The sequence below is a fragment of the Lagopus muta genome, chromosome 6 (genome assembly GCF_023343835.1).
Source record: "Lagopus muta isolate bLagMut1 chromosome 6, bLagMut1 primary, whole genome shotgun sequence".
Classification (NCBI taxonomy): domain Eukaryota; kingdom Metazoa; phylum Chordata; class Aves; order Galliformes; family Phasianidae; genus Lagopus; species Lagopus muta.
Genome location: NC_064438.1, coordinates 8,836,600 through 8,856,330, shown reverse-complemented (window position 1 = coordinate 8,856,330; position 19,731 = coordinate 8,836,600). Strand labels below are relative to the sequence as shown.

The 19,731-nt window shown below is 35.4% G+C and overlaps 1 protein-coding gene across 23 annotated transcripts in view; it reads right to left on the bottom strand.

Annotated features, from left to right (window-relative positions):
* Positions 1 to 19,731, bottom strand: part of IRAG1 (inositol 1,4,5-triphosphate receptor associated 1) — a 101,318-nt gene that overhangs the window by 1,248 nt on the left and 80,339 nt on the right. For 22 of the 23 annotated variants that reach the window (XM_048948367.1, XM_048948366.1, XM_048948361.1 and 19 more), the window contains 11 exons: positions 17,920 to 17,998; positions 15,431 to 15,551; positions 13,592 to 13,622; positions 12,713 to 12,853; positions 9,443 to 9,574; positions 8,295 to 8,436; positions 7,565 to 7,617; positions 5,746 to 5,853; positions 5,252 to 5,319; positions 2,410 to 2,529; positions 1,206 to 1,337 (listed from right to left, as the gene is read on the bottom strand). In XM_048948367.1, the coding sequence (XP_048804324.1) occupies positions 1,206 to 1,337; positions 2,410 to 2,529; positions 5,252 to 5,319; positions 5,746 to 5,853; positions 7,565 to 7,617; positions 8,295 to 8,436; positions 9,443 to 9,574; positions 12,713 to 12,853; positions 13,592 to 13,622; positions 15,431 to 15,551; positions 17,920 to 17,998 (1,127 nt within the window). The remainder of the gene's footprint in view (positions 1 to 1,205; positions 1,338 to 2,409; positions 2,530 to 5,251; positions 5,320 to 5,745; positions 5,854 to 7,564; positions 7,618 to 8,294; positions 8,437 to 9,442; positions 9,575 to 12,712; positions 12,854 to 13,591; positions 13,623 to 15,430; positions 15,552 to 17,919; positions 17,999 to 19,731) is intronic. The other variant, XM_048948381.1, reaches the window with a different exon arrangement.

Genomic DNA, 19,731 nt, shown 5'->3' with positions numbered 1-19,731 from the left:
ACAAAGAAAAATGCATAGTCAGGAAAGAATCACACATTTGCTCTTTCAAGAGCTGCTATACATTCAAATATAGGTGATACTTGCAAGACGACTGTATGCAGTTACCAAGCAATTGCCTTGGCTTCTCTTTCTCCTACCTGTCAACTGGCAAATCTCAGAGCTTGACACAATTTAAAATTCTGCCTTGTTTAGCTTAACTGAGCAAGCTATGAACGTCATAATTCGTCTTAAACATTTCCTCATGAGTTTCATGACTAGTGAGATGACCATCCTGAACATGGCTGGAATTTCAAATTAATAGACATTTATAGTCATAGTAATCTTGGAAACAGTCCTTTGGGATCAGGTAAAGATGCCTAACATCTTGGGATTGGATATTTTATTTGCTTTGGTCACTATTGAATTCCTCTGTAATGCACAAATCTTTTTTAATTTTGGAATGCAGGAAATTGAAGTTCTGCCAAACAAGGTTGATAGAACTCAATCAACTCCAAAAAAAAAAAAAAAAAAAAAAAAAAGCTGAAAGCATAGAAAAGTTTTTCAGTTAAGCACAAATGTTTCAGGTATGATAAAGCAGAGTATACAAAATCCATGCTGTATTCAAAGAGCATTCAATGAATGTAATAAATGTGTCCCTCTGCTGAAAGCTGGGATAGCTTTCCATCATAGTGCTGTTCTGCAATGTTTATAGAGTTTCTAGAGAGAGCAAGCATGTGCCCCTCCAAGTCATAGGGAGCCCAGCATTGTTGAAGAGTTCATGTTAACCTGCATTTCCCTTGTGAATGCACATTCTGAACACACTCTAGTGTGGACAGACTGGTGAACACTTTTTGGAAACGATGCATGCACAAATAAAGGCATCAGATTCCTGAATTACAACTTTCTTCTGATAATATGTGCTACAGAGAGATTCATTTATCACCAAAAGAACACTTGTGGAATATTTTTACTTCAAAACCTGTCCCCATCAAGATCAAACATTTTGATGTGCAAAAAACCATAAAATTTTAACCAACATATTAACAATAAAAATTTTGCATTTTGCAATTGTACTTATGTGGAATAAATCATTCTGTGAAACTAGTTAGTTCAAATATCCTGCCCTAGACTGGAAGAAAACATACTAATAGCATAAAGCACACTTGATTGGTACCATGAATATAGTGTCTCCTACCATATGATCACATTATACACCAGTGTCTTACCTGCTTTTCAGGCTTTTTATCTCACTGTCATTTTCACTTTCTTCATGTTCATCATGACTTTCTTTTGGTGTCTCTTCATCTTCTTCCTTCAGATCCTGAAGTTCTTTGGTTTTCTTCAAGCCCTCCTGATAGCTTTAACACAAATAATTTTTCTTAGTCTGTAAGCACATTCCTATGTAATGAGAAACTGGCTTTATATTTTGCTACATGGAATAGAACAAAAATAACTCTGTTTCTGCAGAACTGGAACAGGACAAAAGATTAGCTATGAATATACCACATAGCCATCCTTATCTAATAGATTATTATATTAGCTCTGTTAGCAAATTTATCTTGGAAAAGGAAAAAACCATTATAATCCTCTGCAGAGTAGAACTTCTGTTTACTGTAAAGAAGTTGCTGTGTATTTCTGATTATTGTTTTTCTTAATCATTTTGGGGGCCATAGTGGTGCGGCCAGTCCCTTTTCAGTGGTGAGTGGGGACAGGACAAGGGGAAATGGACATAAACTGCAGCATAGGAAGTTCCACACAAATGTGCGCAAGAACTTCTTTACAGTGAGGTGACGGAGCACTGGAACAGGCTGCCAGGGAGGTGGTGGAGTCTCCTTCTCTGGAGATGTTCAAGACCTGCCTGGATGCCTACCTGTGCGACCTGCTGTAGGGAACCTGCTTTGGCAGGGGGGTTGGACTCGATGATCTCTGGAGGTCCCTTCCAACCCCTACAATTCTGTGATTCTGTGAACACTTGCTAGATACTCTAATTTGGAAAATAGATGCAAATTCTGGAAAATAGACACAAATCTAGACTGAAGGTATATGACCTGTTGGAGTCGGATCACAAGCAAAATTTAATGTCATGTTAATCAGTTCCATGAAACCTTTCAGAATATGAATTTTAGAAGGTTGTTCTGGAATGTCCCATCATGAAGGTGAATGCTATCAACATATGAACATCCATCCAACTCAGAATCTCTGAAAACAACTGGTTCTCTCAGACAGGCTAACATAAATAAAAGATTAAAGTAAGCAACCACAATGAAGACAAAAGTCATGTTAACTCACATCGTTTCCCATATTGCTTCAGTTGGGACAGTCTTCTTGAAGTCATATCAATAACATCACTCATTTTGCATTTAGAATTGCACTACAAAAATACATCTGGTGACACATATTTACAATTTAATTCTCATTAAATACTCCCACCCTTTGTTATATGCTTCCTCTTCTATCTTGGCTTTAGTTTCAGGATTGATCTCTTCCAGCCCACTCTGTGTCACTGCAGAAGTAGAGGTTTCACAGTCAGGCTCTCCATTTGTCTTTCCACTGCCAAGACAAAAGAGAAAATGAAAGCAAAACCAAGACTGCTGAAATCTTTATATTTGGAGTATACCACTGAGTAAGAAAACAATCAGTATGTGTGACTCCTGATCCATTAATGATTATTACAAACCTATCTGTGAAGGAAAATCTGCAATTTTTCACTTAAATGTATGTTGGAGAAATGTTTTGCAAAAGAAGTACATACTTGGCAAAATTTTAGTTTCAAAAAGTAACTTAAAAATAGTAATTACAATGTTTATTTCCTTATTTAAATAAAAATCGTATTCGTTTCATGGCCTGCCTATGGCATTCATTTTTCCTTTTTAAAAAAAAAAAAAAAAAAATTCCTCTTTTGGCTTTCTAAAAATTGTCTTAGAAGTTTTCTCTGCTACATCAGAGGAAAAAATAGAAATAATTCCAAATATTAATTTAATAAAGTATTCTTTTTATATGCCTCTTAGGTACTTTACTGACTTCATAGTAAACTGAAATTCATACTCACCTTATACACAAGTAAAAAAAAAAGTATAAACACATACATACCTTCTGTCAATAAATTTTTTCCTAATTAAGAACTGTGTTTAGCCTAAAGATAGGCTATTGAATATTGCTCTTTTTCTGCAGTGCTCAACTGCCCTCATTTCTTTATGTCTGGGTCAAAAAGTTTATGTGATCCAGATAGGAGTGAGCAAATTTAGCAAAGATGAGGTTTAATAAGCTCAGCAGCAGATCCCATTCCAATTCCTGGAATCTATCTGACTATCTAAATTAGTGTTGATTGATGTCATCTGAGAGCAACGGATTTTCATATTATCATTTTCAATTCTTCATATTGACACAATCCTTATTTTCATTTGGGCTTAAAGCTTCTTTATTTAAGAACTTCTGTACAGTTTCAAAAGATGGTCCAAATCTTGCAGAGTTCTGTTGAATTGTGACAACTAGTGGCAATGCTTATTGCCATAGTTCACAGCTTTGTTTTCCTAATTATTGCAGAGTTTCAGTCTTGATTAAGTACAGAGATAAAGGCAAATATGTAAGATAAAGTCTGTCCCATTTCTGCACTAATCAAAAATATGTGATGTGAAAGCAATCATTCTGTTCTGACTTGTGCTATAAATAGTGATATAAATAGTTTCAAACTTGTATTCTATATGAAACTTAAAGCATTCTCTCCAACTTTAATTCAAATAAGTATTTAAGATATTTTACTGTGATATTGTGAATAGTTTAAACCAAAGTAGTAACAATTATTATTATTATAACAAATCGACATGTTTTGTAAGTTTTACTTCTGAAATATCTGCAAGCAGCTTCTTTATAATATGTAACATTTCTTGAAAGAAACAAATATTTGAAAATGAGCCTGACTTTTTTAACTTGTGCTCTCTAAGATGATGATGGATATGAACGTATCATACTGTGTATGTGTATATACATGTATCTCGATATATAAGCACGAATCTATGAGTACACGTGTTCCCAAATGCAATGAGAGCTGTACTTGTAATGGTAACAGTTTACAAATACTTTGTACAATGGATTTCATGTGCCTTCCGTTCTCATCCCAGAGGCACTTTTTCCATATAATCCACCTATTATACACTGGTTTTAAATTTCAAGAAATTGCATGAAACTCAGTAATGTGTCTAAATAAATTTCAAATGGAAGAACTTAGAAGTTTCTTCTAAAAACCTACAGATGTACATGCTTTCCAGCACTGAAACTCTCTGCCTTCCTTGTTCACGTAACTACTGTTTTGATGCCAAAGTGAAACTCTTTAAACCCATGGAACGACAAATATAACTATGTGATGATAGTACATCTGCACTAACGGTAGTAACAGAGTCAAAAGGGCACATATTTTAACGAAAAAAATCTCCTTGCAATTTATAGGTTCTATAAAAATGTTGATGTTGAGGTATTGGCCTGAAAAACAATCCCCTCTTTCATATTTCTATTCCCATTTTGTTTTAAAATACAAACTTGTCAGGCCACAAGGCTGTTAAAAACAAAATCTCAACCCGAGTGCTTTACTTTATCTGAATGTTCAGTTCACTTTGTACTAAAAACAAAACAAAACACTCAATTTGCCATTGTTTTGACATATACAGAATTTTAGTTACCTAGCATTATGATAAATTATACTTTTTAATTTCATGTATTTTTAATACAAATTTTGAAACCTACATGACCCTGAATATCATGGCATTTCTTATCAGCCTGCAACACACAAACAAGGCCAGAGCAGAACACAAAATTCTGTTACTAGAACAGTGAAGTTTAAGAATGTACATACCAAATGTTGCTCATGGCCAATCCAAAGTACAGCATGAATGCATTGCAGTAAATATAAAAAAAATCCACTTGCATTACATGTAATACTCTTAGTTTTGCTGAGTTCCAAACGTAGGAGTACTCAAATCTTCTGATGCATTTTGTATTTATTGAATTGCAGTGGCTGTTGGACTGTAGCAAGCAAAACTTAGTTCTCAGATACTGCTTGTAAATTCTTTGGACATAAAAAAAGCCAAAATAATGGTGATAGAGTAAAATACAGTTAACAGGTCTTGAATCAATTTGGGTCAATATTGTGTCAGTATTTCAATACTGTGTGCACTGCTATATTTTCTGTCACAAAAATTGAAATTGTATATCAGCAACATTTTCATTTCATACTGTTCAATACATTCAATAGGTAGTGAATTATCTACAGAAAACTCACTTCTCTAAAACAGCTGGCAGAACAGGATTAGATGTTAGACTGCTCTTTCCATTGCTAGGTGATTCAGACTGTAAGTTGAAAAACAACAATAAATGCTACATCCATGAATAAATTTCAAATAGACCTTCAGTAAAACAACATCAATATGCTACTTAAGTTTCCTTCTCTCATCCACTAGCACAATATCCTCATCATAGAGCCCACAAGTTAATCCTTTCAACCACAATAAACAATGGATTTAAAAACAAATAATATCAAACCTCTACAATGCTTCCCCACTCCAGATAGAATCCAGTCTAATTCTTCATCATCTATTGATCACTAAACAATAAAATAACCCTTCAACCCAACAGGATTGTTTTTGTCCATCCTTTTGTGAGGATGGGGCCAAATTTAACCAATGAAAAGGCTTACATATTTAATAACCATGGCTTGGTGTATGCAAAAGTATTTTAAACAAAAAATTCTGTGTTTAATTTGTGAGTTTTGCTTACCAGAGATGGCATTGAAGGTATAGGTGAAGCTGTTGGTGACTGACCAGGAATGTTTAGGGAGTTAAATTTAGGAACAACAGCAACGCTGACTCGCCTCCGAGGCATATTCTATGGTAAAGAACATTTTATCTATCATACAATGAAATAGGCTGAAGAAAAGTTTTGCAAGTTAATAGGTGACAAAAATGTAAGTTAATGCCAGCATCGAGCCCCTGTGGGAAGGGAAAGTTGGCAGCAAAATTATGCTGCTGTTAGGCTGTGGTCTTCCCCAAAACTTCATATCATACTGTCTGGTATGGCAAGTGCTTGGAGAAGAATGAGTCTTTGTACAGGGCTGCTGCTCATTTTCCTCTCCACTCTTAAAGTTCAATGGGTGAAGTGACCAAAGAGGTATGTTCTGAATTGGTGTCTTCAATTCTAATTAGAGGCTATGATCTTTGGTTAAGCCAGCTATGTAACGATACCGGGAAAAGTACCAGCGTCACAATGACTGGAAAATAATGAAGTTAAATATGATACTCTTTCCTTGTTATGTACACATTATGATAGATTGTATCCACTATTATATATTTATTTCTTATAAAATTATGTATTGTTGCAGAAACAATAATATCCATTTCCTTCACAATAGAACAGCCTCCTTCCTCACACTCGAGTTGTTAGCATGTATCTAGCATTATGTGGCATTGCTTACATTTCCCAAAGCCCACTGAAACAATAAACATGCTAGCATTACGCACGACATAACTCAAGTACACTTAAGATAATTCGAGCTTTTGCTGTCATGAGTAAAGACAAATAGCTTACCATATGATAGACAATATGTGAAATCTATGCATCCCAAGGAGTAAGAAACCCAACCAAGTTCCTATAGCATCTACCAGCTTAATCTTAGTACATACCCATATTTTCCAAGATTCTGCTCTAGATAACTTTACAGAAAAGGAGTTAAACATAAGTTTACTGAACATATGCATGGGATCAGCTACTCCATGATCCTGGTTCTAGACAGGACCAATTATATCTATTAATTAATGACAGAGGTCCACATAATGTGCTCCTGAAAAACTTTACTGGAGAGTGAAGTCTTCTTACTCAGCACTCAGAAGTGATAGGAATAAACAAAACCTAAAGAACTACAGCCAAGAAAAGAGTAAAAAGATGAATAGAAATACTAGACTCAATAATGCCTTTCATCACCAGATTTCAGAACAGCCAAACTGATACTTAAGTCCCTCAAATTACTGGTTAAGTTAGGAGGATTTAAATAAACTTGAACTCCAGCACTCTTGGAAGTACTAAGCAATTTTAGAAAAATGTGTGAAACAATGTTAAGGTACATAATGATCTGAGATAATCTCCCTGTATCAATGCTTTGTCAAAGCCATACAAGATATTTTGATGATAACTGAAAACTATTTCAAATTACTATTTGCATCTATCTTCTGAACACAATTGTAATTCTTAAGACAATGAAAATGGTGTGTTGCAGGATTCCCTCATTAAATAGAAAGTTTTGATCCAAAGTTCAGCATCCTCACCAAAGAACTAAAGTAAAGCATAGGACCTATGTCACTACCTGCAGCAGAGGTAGATGGCCTGGAATATTAGTATTTGTAAATAAATAGTTCTCTTTACACTTTACAGCAAGCATTATTGTTATCGCATAGAAGCATAAAGTCATTCCTAACCAGGCATCTAAAATTACAAAGCATGGATACGTTTGCACTGGATTACACGAACAATATTGAGAACTTACTGTTACCATATTAGAATACAGACTATTAAATTTGAATGTACATAGACATTGCAAAAATACCTTTCCAACAGTAAGAGACATGGATCTAGATGAACGAGGTACTCCATCGTCTGCTTAAAAACAGTACATAAGGAACAGTCTTAGAATATGTAAGAATCTTCAGTTGTGAATATAAATGACATTAATATAGCCCTTGTCAGCATTTTAAACTCAGACATACTGTATTTGCACAATGTCTCTTATGACTGCCTATTTACCTGTCATATAGTTCTGGCCTTATATACATCTGTGGCAGAAATATGAAATGACAAAAAACAACACACACATAAAAAACCCCATTACTATTCATACTGAGGACATAAAAAAGCCCACTAATTACCTCTTTATACAAGTTTTTTTAAAAGAAAATGCTCGTATTCGAGTTTCTGCCTCGAAAGCTAAGAATGAAAAAGTGGCAAAAATAATTTTTTAAGTAATTAGGCTTTGCTACCAACTGTCATTTCAGAAGCAGATGCATTAGAACTCTGCAAGCTATGCATATATGTAAGATTTCAGTACAAATCTTGTTGGATCTAATCAGAATTCAGTAAGTGACAGTGAATTGAAAGTACTGTGCTATAACATTAAGTATGGTTTATTCGCAATAATTTAGGTGTTATAGCTATATATTTGAAGTCTATTTCTGTAGAATAGGTTTTTTGATATTTCACCTCTTATCATTAATATCACTAGATACCTCTCTGTACACAGGAAAGACAAACACTAGAGGATTTTTGTTTGTTTTTTTTACCAGATGCACCATAGTTTCTGCTAGAATTCTGATTAGCAAGTTTCTTAAACTCCATTAGTTCAGCATGATCTTTTTCATATGTTCTTTTCAGATTTTCCACATACTGCATCATTACTTCCGTTGCCTTTGACATACGCTTCTCCTAAGGAAGAAAGAAGAGAGGATTACCTGACTTGCATCTACATTTGTCAAACTTATTATTTGCTTCTATGTGCATGTTCCCTGTCAGTTGTTCATTAAAAATATTGATATCTTGAAGATTAAGAATTCCTGAATCAATTAGAACTAAATATGAATGCATTAATATACCCAAAGAAATAATAATACCCAAAGAAAATCATCATTATTTTGTCATATTATGTCAATTTATACACTGTCTTTGTGCCTACATTATATAAGTAATTATAATCAATAATTATATATAATTATAAATAATTAGGTAACCAGCATTATTGGTTATGTGTCATTTATGCATTCATATTCAAATTCTCCAAGCCCTTGGTCACTGGCCTCAGCCTAGTTACTTCATTTGACAAAGGTATCAGTCTTGAGCCCGAGAATGTGGTGCTGTATTCTCATTTACACTTGCTGTTTTAAGTTTTGAGTTGACTGTCTTCACCTATTGCCAAGGGCAGGTTACCAATCTGGATGAGCTTTTTTGACTGAATTTTGTTTTTTTTTATCCATGCTGCCCTAATTTTAAATGTTTCTTGTGATGCAGTTATAGTTCTAAATAATACATACACCCATTTTACAGATGTTACATAACTTCATAGGTAATTCTGTTTGAATTTTGTTTCAGTCTAAAAGGGGCATCTTCTTTGACACTGTACTAAATGTTTTTAATCTCTCAAAATGGTAAAATTCAAAGAGATAATAATCTACAGCTATGGTTGGTAAAAACACAAAACAAAACAAACTAGCAACTAAAAATCAAAACAACAACCAAGGAATAAACATCTGCAGCCAGGACATATTTACTAGACACCAGGATGCTAGCCACCAGACACCTGGGCAGCCTGGTCTAAGTATTAAATGTGGAGATTGGTGGCCCTGCCTGTGGCAGGGGGTGGGGGGGGAGTTATAGCTTCATGATCCTCGAGATGCCTTCCAACCCAGGCCATTCTGTGATTCTGTGATGCTCTTACCTGACGTACAGCTCCAACCATTTCAGCACGACTAGACAGCCTAGCAGCTAAACGCCGCAGAACTGCAATGTCCTCCAGTAGTTTCTGGTAAGCTTCTCTGTGCTCGTAGTGATGCCATAAGTGAGCTGAAGACTGAAGAGAAAATATATAAGCCTTACTATTATGTCTTCCAACTTTTAGTTCGGATCAGTTAACCTGAGTAACAGAACTGGTATAAGACACATCCAGGCAGAAGTGCACATTGTTGAATTCACCACAGAGGAACAGCACTCAACAAGCAAGTAAGTGCTGCTACTCTGACATAGAATGGTGCTTTACTGCATACTGTAGGCACGCTTTTCAAGAGGCTAATAAGGGCTGAGCACATTTGTAATTCTTTTTCCTTTGAAATCAGTTGTGATTCACAACTTTCTACCTACTTCACAAACTTTACAAATACCAATCTATCTGTTCTATCAGTTCCAAGATATTTCAGCCATTTTGAAAATCAATCTCACATTAAGGTCTTAAGAATTCCAAAAGTAAGAGATAATAGAGAGCAATATTGCATGTAATTCAAATGACAGTTGCATATTTTTAATCATTTTTCATCTATCACTACAAAGCTTTCTGCTCTTGACTAATAATGTCACTTTGATGGATCAGATTTAATACTGAGAGTATATTGTTTGCTTGGGACTAGTATTAGAAGCAAGAGCAAATTCAGATCTTTCATTAACCAGAGCCTTAGTGAACATTTCTTCACCGAATCAGCTTTCTATTTGCAAAAAGGACTGATACAAGAAAATCTGACATAATGTAGTTCAGACTTACAGCAGACTGTGATGTTGTCTGATTCCTATATTCTTAAAGTGTATTTTCAGTATGCTCCAGTCTTAGCATTGAAATTGTCTTAAATAATTAATGAATATCACTGTTCACATAATCCTCTCTCTGATCAATTACTCTGTGCCCTTCTTCACATGCTCTCCCTCATACTACTGCAAGATTAAGTCAGCACATTGAAATGATTTGTATGAAAGGAGTAATGTCTTCTTCTCCTTTTTCTTCTCCTCCCTTCAAAGAAGGGAGTGGTGGACAATAACTTTTTTATCAGAAACTGTTGAGAAATCACATTTGTACTGCAAACCTTTGTTGTGGTAGCACAGCTAAGAGAATTTGGACCAACAACTCCAATGACAATCATTTTCAAACTTACTTTATCACTGTAGCCACTGTGTTAACAAATTGCAGCCTAAATTTGACTACAAGACCCAAGAGAATGGAAAGGAACGTGTTTGGGAAAAACATGCTCAGATTACAGATTTTTAAGTGTTCCTTGCCAAATGTAACTTAATTATTTTAACAAATCTGAAGTTCACGTAAATCAGCTTTCACTTAAAGGTGGGTTTTTGAACAAGACAGAAATTAGTAAAGTTGAATAAAAGAATTGTAAACACTGGTCAAGTTCATTAAGCAGTGTAATGAGCCTTTTCTAAAGAAATGAAGATAGTTTGCCACTTAGAGTGGGAACAGCTCTAATATGATACAGCAGAAGCTGTCCCATCATTTAATTGCTGTTTAGTTTATTCCATTTCATCAAAAAAATGTCTATCACATGAAAATGACAGTTGCTATTTTGTTGTAAAAGCTTGTAAAAGACAGGCTGCATCTTGTAAATTGAATGAAGGAGGGAAACCTTTCTCATTGGATAAGCACTCCAGTTCCTCAATCATCTTGGTAGACTTCTGAGATGATTGAGAGAATGAAGCACCACTCCTACGAGGAGAGACTGAGAGAACTGGGACTGGTCGGGCTGGAGAAAAGGATGTTGGGGGAACTCTGATCAATGTGTATAAATACCTGAAGATGGGCTGCAAAGAAGATGGAGCCAGGTTATGGGCCATGGTGCCCAGTGCCAGGACAAACTGGAACACAAAAAGTTCCATCAAAAAACATCTGGAAACCCTTCAGTGTGGACATAATAGAGCACTGGCATAGGTTTCTCAGAGGCATTGTTTCCCTGCTTGGAGATGAGTAAAAGCTGCTTGGACACGGTCCTGAGCAACTCACTCTGCATGTCCATGCTCAAGCAGGTGGTTGGACCAGAGGTCTTTGCTAACCTTAACAAATCTGATTCTGTGAAAGCTGATTGCAGCTGTCCAATACTGGCAACATGGTTATCGGTGTCTAATTAGGGATAATTTAGCATGTTAAATGTAACAAACTAGATGTTTCCAGCTGAAAATCCCCTTTTACACTAATTGGAAATAAATAGTAGGTATATAAATATTATAACTAATAGAGCCCTGAGATTTTACAGGTTGTTTCTGCTTGCTCTTTAAACAGAGGCAAGATCTGCAAAATATTCTCAACACTTTTTCCCCAGCAGCAACCTGGATGTGCAGATTTGAAATTCCACATAAAAAGATGTAAATATCACAATTTTTGTTAATTGCATCCTTTCTCACAAAAATAAGAGAATTTTCTGTTTTCTTAGCTATTTCTCAGAACTGTACCAACACTTTCTTGCAAGGTGCTATTTCGGTTACAAGCATGGTATCTATGCACCTCTTCCTTTTCTTTTTTTCTTTCTTTTTTCTTTTTTTTTTTGCACAAAAATGTGCATAGCACATAAATTAACACATCTCAGATAAACTTGTCATTTCAGTTAGAAAATCCAAAGAAAGCTGGTGAGAAGAACTGAAAACTACTGTTGATAAAATAAAATGAAGGGCGGCTAGAATGAAGAAGTGTTTAGGTCTGTAACCTTTTCCTAAGATCACATGTATTCCTTACGTAACCCTCACTGTTTTCTTATCCATGCAGTCTTTTATCATCTGCAGTTCACTGATCTTTTATGTTACAAACTTTTGAACTCAAGCTTCAGATCATTTCAGTATCTCACTTAACCAGATACTGCAAATTTACTGCTAAAGAAGGTCTCGTCCAGGAGAGCATGAATCAGTGCTCAAACTGCAGTTTTACATGCTCTTAACTTTGTCACTGGCTTATTCTAAGAACTGAACCTCAGGTTCATAGCATTTATAATTGAAAATTGCTAGAAGTAGGGCTTCATTCTCTACATGTTTTCAGCAACAGTAGCCCACTCTGGCAGGAAATGCTCTCTCTTCAGCAGGGAGTTACATAATGAGCTCAAGCAGTAGAAAATGATGTTTTGGGATACAATTTAGGATAAGTATAAGCAAGCACAGATATATATTTCAAACATGTGTGCACACGCATCTGTACAAGTGTCATTCAGGGAAATATTTATTGCTGTTTTCTTACCGTAATGGCTGTTTTAAAGTTTTCCAGTTCCTTCTCAGCATTCTGTTCAGTAAGATTTCTCTCTCTCTCTGCTTGGTTAATTCTTGATTCCAAGGTATAACTATCATTTCTAAAGGCCAAGGAAAGTTGTACAAATACATTCTGTTTGGATTTAAAAGAAGGCGATTTTAAATCAGTGCCACTGTAATGCAATTTGCAGTAACAACTTATGAATACAGTATAAATTTAACAAACTTCAGTACTTAAAATATTAAAATATTAAATATATTAAAATATAAAATATTGAAATAGAAAATTGAAAATATCATTTAGAAATTGTTTAAAATATCAGTTCTTATTACTTCCACTAAAAATGCGAGTGTTTTCATGAATGTTTCTCTGGGAGATCAATAGAGCAGAGACACAATGACGGAAGTAGCCTAACAGAAGCATTAGAAGCACAATGAATCTGTTTTTTAACTGGACTTCCTCCAAGGGTCCCTAAGGTTTTTAAACAGACAGTCTGTGCAGAGGAAATCCAGGGATGAGCTCACCATGAGCATTGTTTTACCTAAGGGATAAACATCTACCACCAAAAGCAAAAGATCAAGTGCTTAACATTCTCCCAAACCCTGCTTTTAAAAGTTGTTGCTCAGAATTGAGGCACACAAAATAAAAGGCACAAATAAATCAGGGGCATATGTAAGATCATAATTAATTTAAATACAGAATGAATTTATTAAGGCATAAAATGCACTTTGCATAACTGAAAAATGTTACATGAATTCAGAATATTTTTCTTTAATCAAGAATTAGAACTTGTGTTATTCAGAAGCTTACATGAACATAGAGCAACGTTCCCTTTGCTGTCTAAATTTATCAGTTTAAGGACACGCTTACCTCAACTTCTTTTTCAGTAAGTGGAGGGGAGCTAGAAATAAAAGCAAAACAATTCAGATTTTTCATTTTGTCTCTTAAAAACAAATATATTGAAATATTTAATTGGAAATAACATTGAATGTATTTCCCTTAAATATCTTACGATTCCTTTTGTTCAAACCAGTATTGTTTATTTGTTTGCTTGTTTTTTTAATAACAACAGCACAAGTATCACTTGAGTATTAACAGAAATAAATCAAAGTTTCTAGCAATTGCAAATATTGTTACAAATATCTGCACTATGCTGTGATAAATAGAAGAGCCAGCCAGAAAATACCCTCTTAGAGTTGCAGGTCAACAAATACACTGCACTTGTGATTATTATCATTACGTATTTTACTTGTGTTATCAGCTTAAATCTTGTGATGATACTAATCACAGATGGATGGCACTCAGGGCTTGGGGCATCATCCACTCACTTTTTTCTCTTACACTAAAAACTCTGAGCTCAACTAATTCATCATCACCATGGTCAAGACAGCCACCCACTGTCACCTCTCCCACAAAGCCTTCCCTACTCTCAGACAGATCAAGGACAGCACCTTTCCTAGATGGCTCACTCAGTAAGCTATTTTCAACATGATTTAGCAATTTCCCAGATTTGTTATGGCAGTATGATATTCCCAATTATGTCTCAGAATTTGACTCCATAAGGACGAAAGTAACCAATGCTGAGATTTTTCCTAATTGCCTATAGCTTATGCCATTGTCCTGGGTGAGTGGTGTGTAGTAGACACCCACAACGTCTGCACTGCCATCTATCTCTTTAATCCTCACCCAGAGGCTCTCTGCTCCAATGACAAAGGCTGTACAGGCTAATGTTTCCCTCATGCACAGCACAGCATCTCCACCTTTGTTGCCCTGACAGTCCCTTCTGAACAGCCAATACCCTTCCATCCCAACACTCCAAATATAGGACTCATTCCACCAAGTCTCAATAGTACCAGTGATATCATAGCTCTAAGAAAGGACCAAAGCTTCCAGTCCATCCCCACTTGATCCTCATGCTGCATGTGCTGATATGTAAACATTTCATATATGCCTCTGAACCTGCAATACTCCTTGGAGTGGCACTGATGCTACCATTAGCCTTGCCACTCTCACACAGTACCTACCGTACCATCCCTTGGTTTAACGTGTGAGTTCCTAATGGCATTCCACTCCCATACTAACCCTACTTTAAAGCTTTTTCAAACAGTTTTGCCAAGAAATGTTTTCATAAATGAGTCCTGTCATACTCAGCAGACTTCTTGCTTCTCAGATAAGGAAAAAAACCCTTGAGCCATAGAAGATGTTAAGCAATCTGCTGATAACTGCCCACCTGCACATCTCAAGGTCACGGAACCTGTACGTTCAACTATGTTTGCAGAATAACAATATTCATTTCACAGAAAAATCATCACTTGCAGAAAAGCTGCAGAATTTTGCCATGTCCAGATTTTTCCACTAAAAAACATCTGGCTTGAAGAGATACTAACACTTCCAACATGATTTCATATCCACAGCAGCAATCACAAAAAACAGGAGTAGACAGATTAGTAGCTGTTCTGTATGAAAGCATGCTTGTAGTATGTAAGTTAAGTTTTAGATTTTTTATGTAGTACTTAGAAACCATTTTGAGAATTGATCACTCAAAGTTGGTGCGCTCCCCAAACTATTCAGAAAATCTGTGTTGCATGTTTTAAGATGCAGCAGATTCTCTACATGTATGAATCCACCAAACCCAGAAAGGGAGTTCACTGAAAATTGTTAGTACACCTTGACCTAGGTGATTTCTTGCTACTTTCAATAAGCTTTTACCTTCCTGGAAGAGATTTGTGCACACGTAGCTTTCGCAGCAATATGTCAGGAATACCAGGCATGACATCAGAGCTATTCTTTGCCTCTTCCTCTTCAGTGGGGGAGGGGAGAGGTGAAGGACCTAGAGACATTTTCAGACAAAAATATTTTAGATGTTATTTGAGAAGCCATGCATTAATAATCAAGTCAGCATCTCACAGTCAAATAGAACTTTTTAAACCTAACCATGACTTTTTTTTTAAAGTTAACGAGGATTCTACTCCACCTCTACTCATTAAAAAAAGCAAGGTAATAAAAAAATTTCTAAGCCTTTTAATGCAGAACAATGCTTTTTGAATTACATACAGTGATGCATCACTCATCTCCTGTCTTCTTTTTGAGCAGGTGCAACAAGGGTAACCACTACAAATGTCATTCTTAACACAGAGAAATTGAAGTAATTGGTACTCTAACAGTCTCTAATGCACTGAAAAATTCCTCTTGTATTTTTTCTACAATTCAAATAGAATCCAAATTCATTACCATAACATCTGACATTTCACATGTGGGCTTTTTCAGTGTAGCTCCCTCATGTCTTGAATATTTTAGCTTATGTTTCATAATAGTACTATCAGTACATAATAGTACTGTCATTTTCTAGGCTTTAAATGCCACCTGACAGAATGATCATTCCTATACTTAACTACTACACTACACAACACATACTACTACACTACTGCAGATTTTGTTCATTTTTATGATGAATCTTCATTACAGCATGTACCATTCACACTGAATTTTCACTGAAACAGGTCGTGAAAGATGCAAATTTTCACTTTCATGAGGACTAAGATATCTTAGGTATCTTACGTTCAAATGCTATTTTTTAAAAGTTATGTTACTTAATTTTAATTTTATTTAATTTTGTGTGCAATAATTTACTGTCTCCTCTTACTTTGACAAAATTTAAAGAAAGACTCTCCTGTAGGAAAGCCAGGTTCCCCAGTTTTAACCTGAGACCTTTGCATAGCCTTCCTGTTCATTTAGCATAACAGTTTCTTAGACTTTCAGAGCACTGTGCAAAAGCTCAGATTTTTTTAATTGAGGAAAACACAGATGTGAAAGCTAAATTCTTTTTAGGTACATTTTAGTTCTGTGCAATTCTTTTATATTTAAAAATCTCATTATTTAAGAACCATTGCATATGACGTCAAAACAGCCCAACACTGAAAGGTCTCCAACATAACATATTCCACTTTTCTAAACAATCTATAGACACAACATCCTTTCTAGGACAATCACAATAACTTGGCATCAATTACAAGATTTGTTGGAGCCAATATACTTGATTCACAACAGTAATACTGAAGTAGCTGGCTACTTCCTATTATTAAAGCAGAATTACAACTCTAGCTAAAAAGAACAAAGTGGCTCTTACGACAATGTAAGGAAGTAAGTCTATCTAACAAATGAGCTAAGGATTTGTCCTCTCAATTGCTTTATCCATTCAGGAGAAAAAGTTTGATTGACACCCTTAATGTGCTGGCTATCATTTAGATGTGTAATAGACTTAAAAATACTAGTGACACTTTTGAGATGTTAGTTAGCAAGCTGGATCAAATAAAAAAGCTCCCTCTTTGAAAGATAACAGCAGAACAAGGGAAAATGGTTTGAAGGAAGGAAGATTTAGGTTGGATGTCAGGGGGAAGTTCTTTGCTATGAGAGTGGTGAGGTGCTGGAACAGGCTGCCCAGAGAGGTTGTGGATGCCCCATCCCTGAAGGTACTCAGGCCAGGTTGGATGGGGCCCTGGGCAGCCTGGTCTGGTATGAAATGTGGAGGTTGGTGGTCCTGCCTGTGGCGGGGAGATTGGAGATTCATGATCCTTGAGGTTCCTTCCAACCCTGGCCATTCTGTGATTCTGATTCTGTGATCAAATAATGTTTCATGTTTTCCCCAAAAGTTTCAGATCTCTCTAAGTGTTTAAAAACCTGGCAAAATATCACCTATTTTACACTTTCAGACAAAGTGCACAAAACAATTTCTGGGAAATAGTAACAGAGAGATAGGAATAATACTACCATATATAGGAATCCAAAAATACAATTATAATGTACAGGTAGAGGACAGTAAGTGTCTTTTAATCTTGCTTCATTCAGATTGAAGATAAGACTGTTTCCAGAGATAACATGAAATGTAGTATCTCAGTTATTCCCAAGTAACAGAAGCTTTAAGGTCATATGAAACAAAAATAAGGTCCCAGAGCGTACAAAGAATAGCACCTTTCACATTGTATCCTTCTATTCCTGCTTCCCAGAAGTGTACCATACTGGGCAAGGGCTACGCTACTCGTCTCTCAATCATCATTTACTGCACTCCATTACTACTCCATTGGAATTACTTTTGTAATTGAAGAACAAGAAACATTTTGGCTTTGATTTTCTTTTTTAATTAATTATAAAAATCAGTGTATGACAAACACACACCCATTCACACTTTTATGATACTGCACCTTTTTCCTGTTCAGCTGCTTCACTAAGTTCAGGAAGTTTAAGTCCAACTAAGTTTTGATTTCTCATCAAAATATGCTCCTGTTAAGAAAAACAATAACATTTCCAAGTAACTTAATTAAAAATCTCAATGTAAAGAGCTCTGACACGTGAACACTAAACATATAACATTCACTTTATTTAATAAAGGTAATGGAGATATTTATATGAAGTTATTTGTATTTGAAGTTTATTGGTATTGCATATTTCAAATTTCATGCATGCATTATTTAGCAAAATTACTGGTCACGTGAATAGATTTGCAACTTGTTCCCTTCCTGCTCTAGTTGAAAAAAGGAGTTCTAATAAGTGAGAGTGAAAAAAGCAGTGCTGGATATAGCCATAGTACTAAGCAAGTATATCCCCAAATGAAATGAGAAAACCCAGAATATGAGATACATAAAATTGACACTTTATTCAGTAGTATTTGCTTACATCAAAGCTTCATTGCTACTGTATTCTGCCACTATTCCCTGCAGGTACAAAGAAAGTGCACTTAAGGACTAAGCTTCATCAATATTTTTTCTCTTTCTACTATCACCTCATTTCCTACTTTCATATTCTCAAATATATTTAAAATTCACAAACATCTGCTTTCATTTATAAGAAGATAATTCTCATTAGAGTCAGAGCTCAAATCCCTCATAACTGGACTTACATTTCATGTTCTGTTAATTTTTTGATTCTAACTACTAATAGTGTTTAACAGCCAGTAAGATACTCAAAATCATATGGCTCAAGTGTCTCTATAGCAAACATTCTAATACATATGTAGTAAGAATATATGTGTTATATAAACAGGAAAAGATGAATAACCAAGCTGACATTCCCAAGCAATACAATGACCAAAGTGCAGAATTTGAGGCCTTCCTCACCATTATTATGATGTTCTAAGGAACTGTGGCACTTAAAGGGGAGGAAGGGAAAAGTCCTGCTTTGTTTACAACATGTGTGTACATCTTGGTCACTGTACATCGGTGGTTTATTTTTTCATGTCACTTCTTTTTCAGTAAAATGGCTAATTCTTAATGCAACATAACCATACCAAAACAACTTCCTGTCACCTGAGATATTTTAAATATAATATTATTGCAAAGTTCAGTATTCCTGAGTGATACGACTACTGCCCTTTAAAGGGAGACTGCCAAGAGGCAAACAGGATTCAAAAAACACCCAACTGAACAAAGTAGAAGTGATTTTTGAAACCAAAGAACACTTTACAAATACTTTGAGTTGCAAGAGGTTTTAAGCCCGTAAACAAAACTATAGTATCCATTTCTAAACTTAAGTTAAAGCTTTCAGTTTATACACAGGTCTCCTTTCATACAGAAATCAGCCTGTTTGCACTTTGTAAGTCTGGTTCTGAGGAAAACTCTGAAGGAACAGAGAAAGCACAGTGAAGTGAAAGAAAGGAAGTGAAAGAGCCTAAGCAACCCTTTTAAAGGGAATGTTATTATATCCTCAGGAAGGAAAGATTCTTCAGAACTGAAATTCTTCTTAGAAACCAGAGGAGATCATTTTACTTGTAAGTGTGTTTTACAAACGACATGATCATTAATCAACTGCTTCCTGTTTATAGTTCATGTAAACTATGCAAAAAAGAGGAACTGTGATTTATACTCACCTTTTTGTCATAATGAAAACAATTAGTTTCCTTGACACTCGTATTATAATTATTTCTGAGGGCAAAAACATACACGTGCAAGAGCACATGTGCATATGGAAGAGACAACAGTACAGTTGATGCATATTGTGAATGAACTAGGAAACAAAGT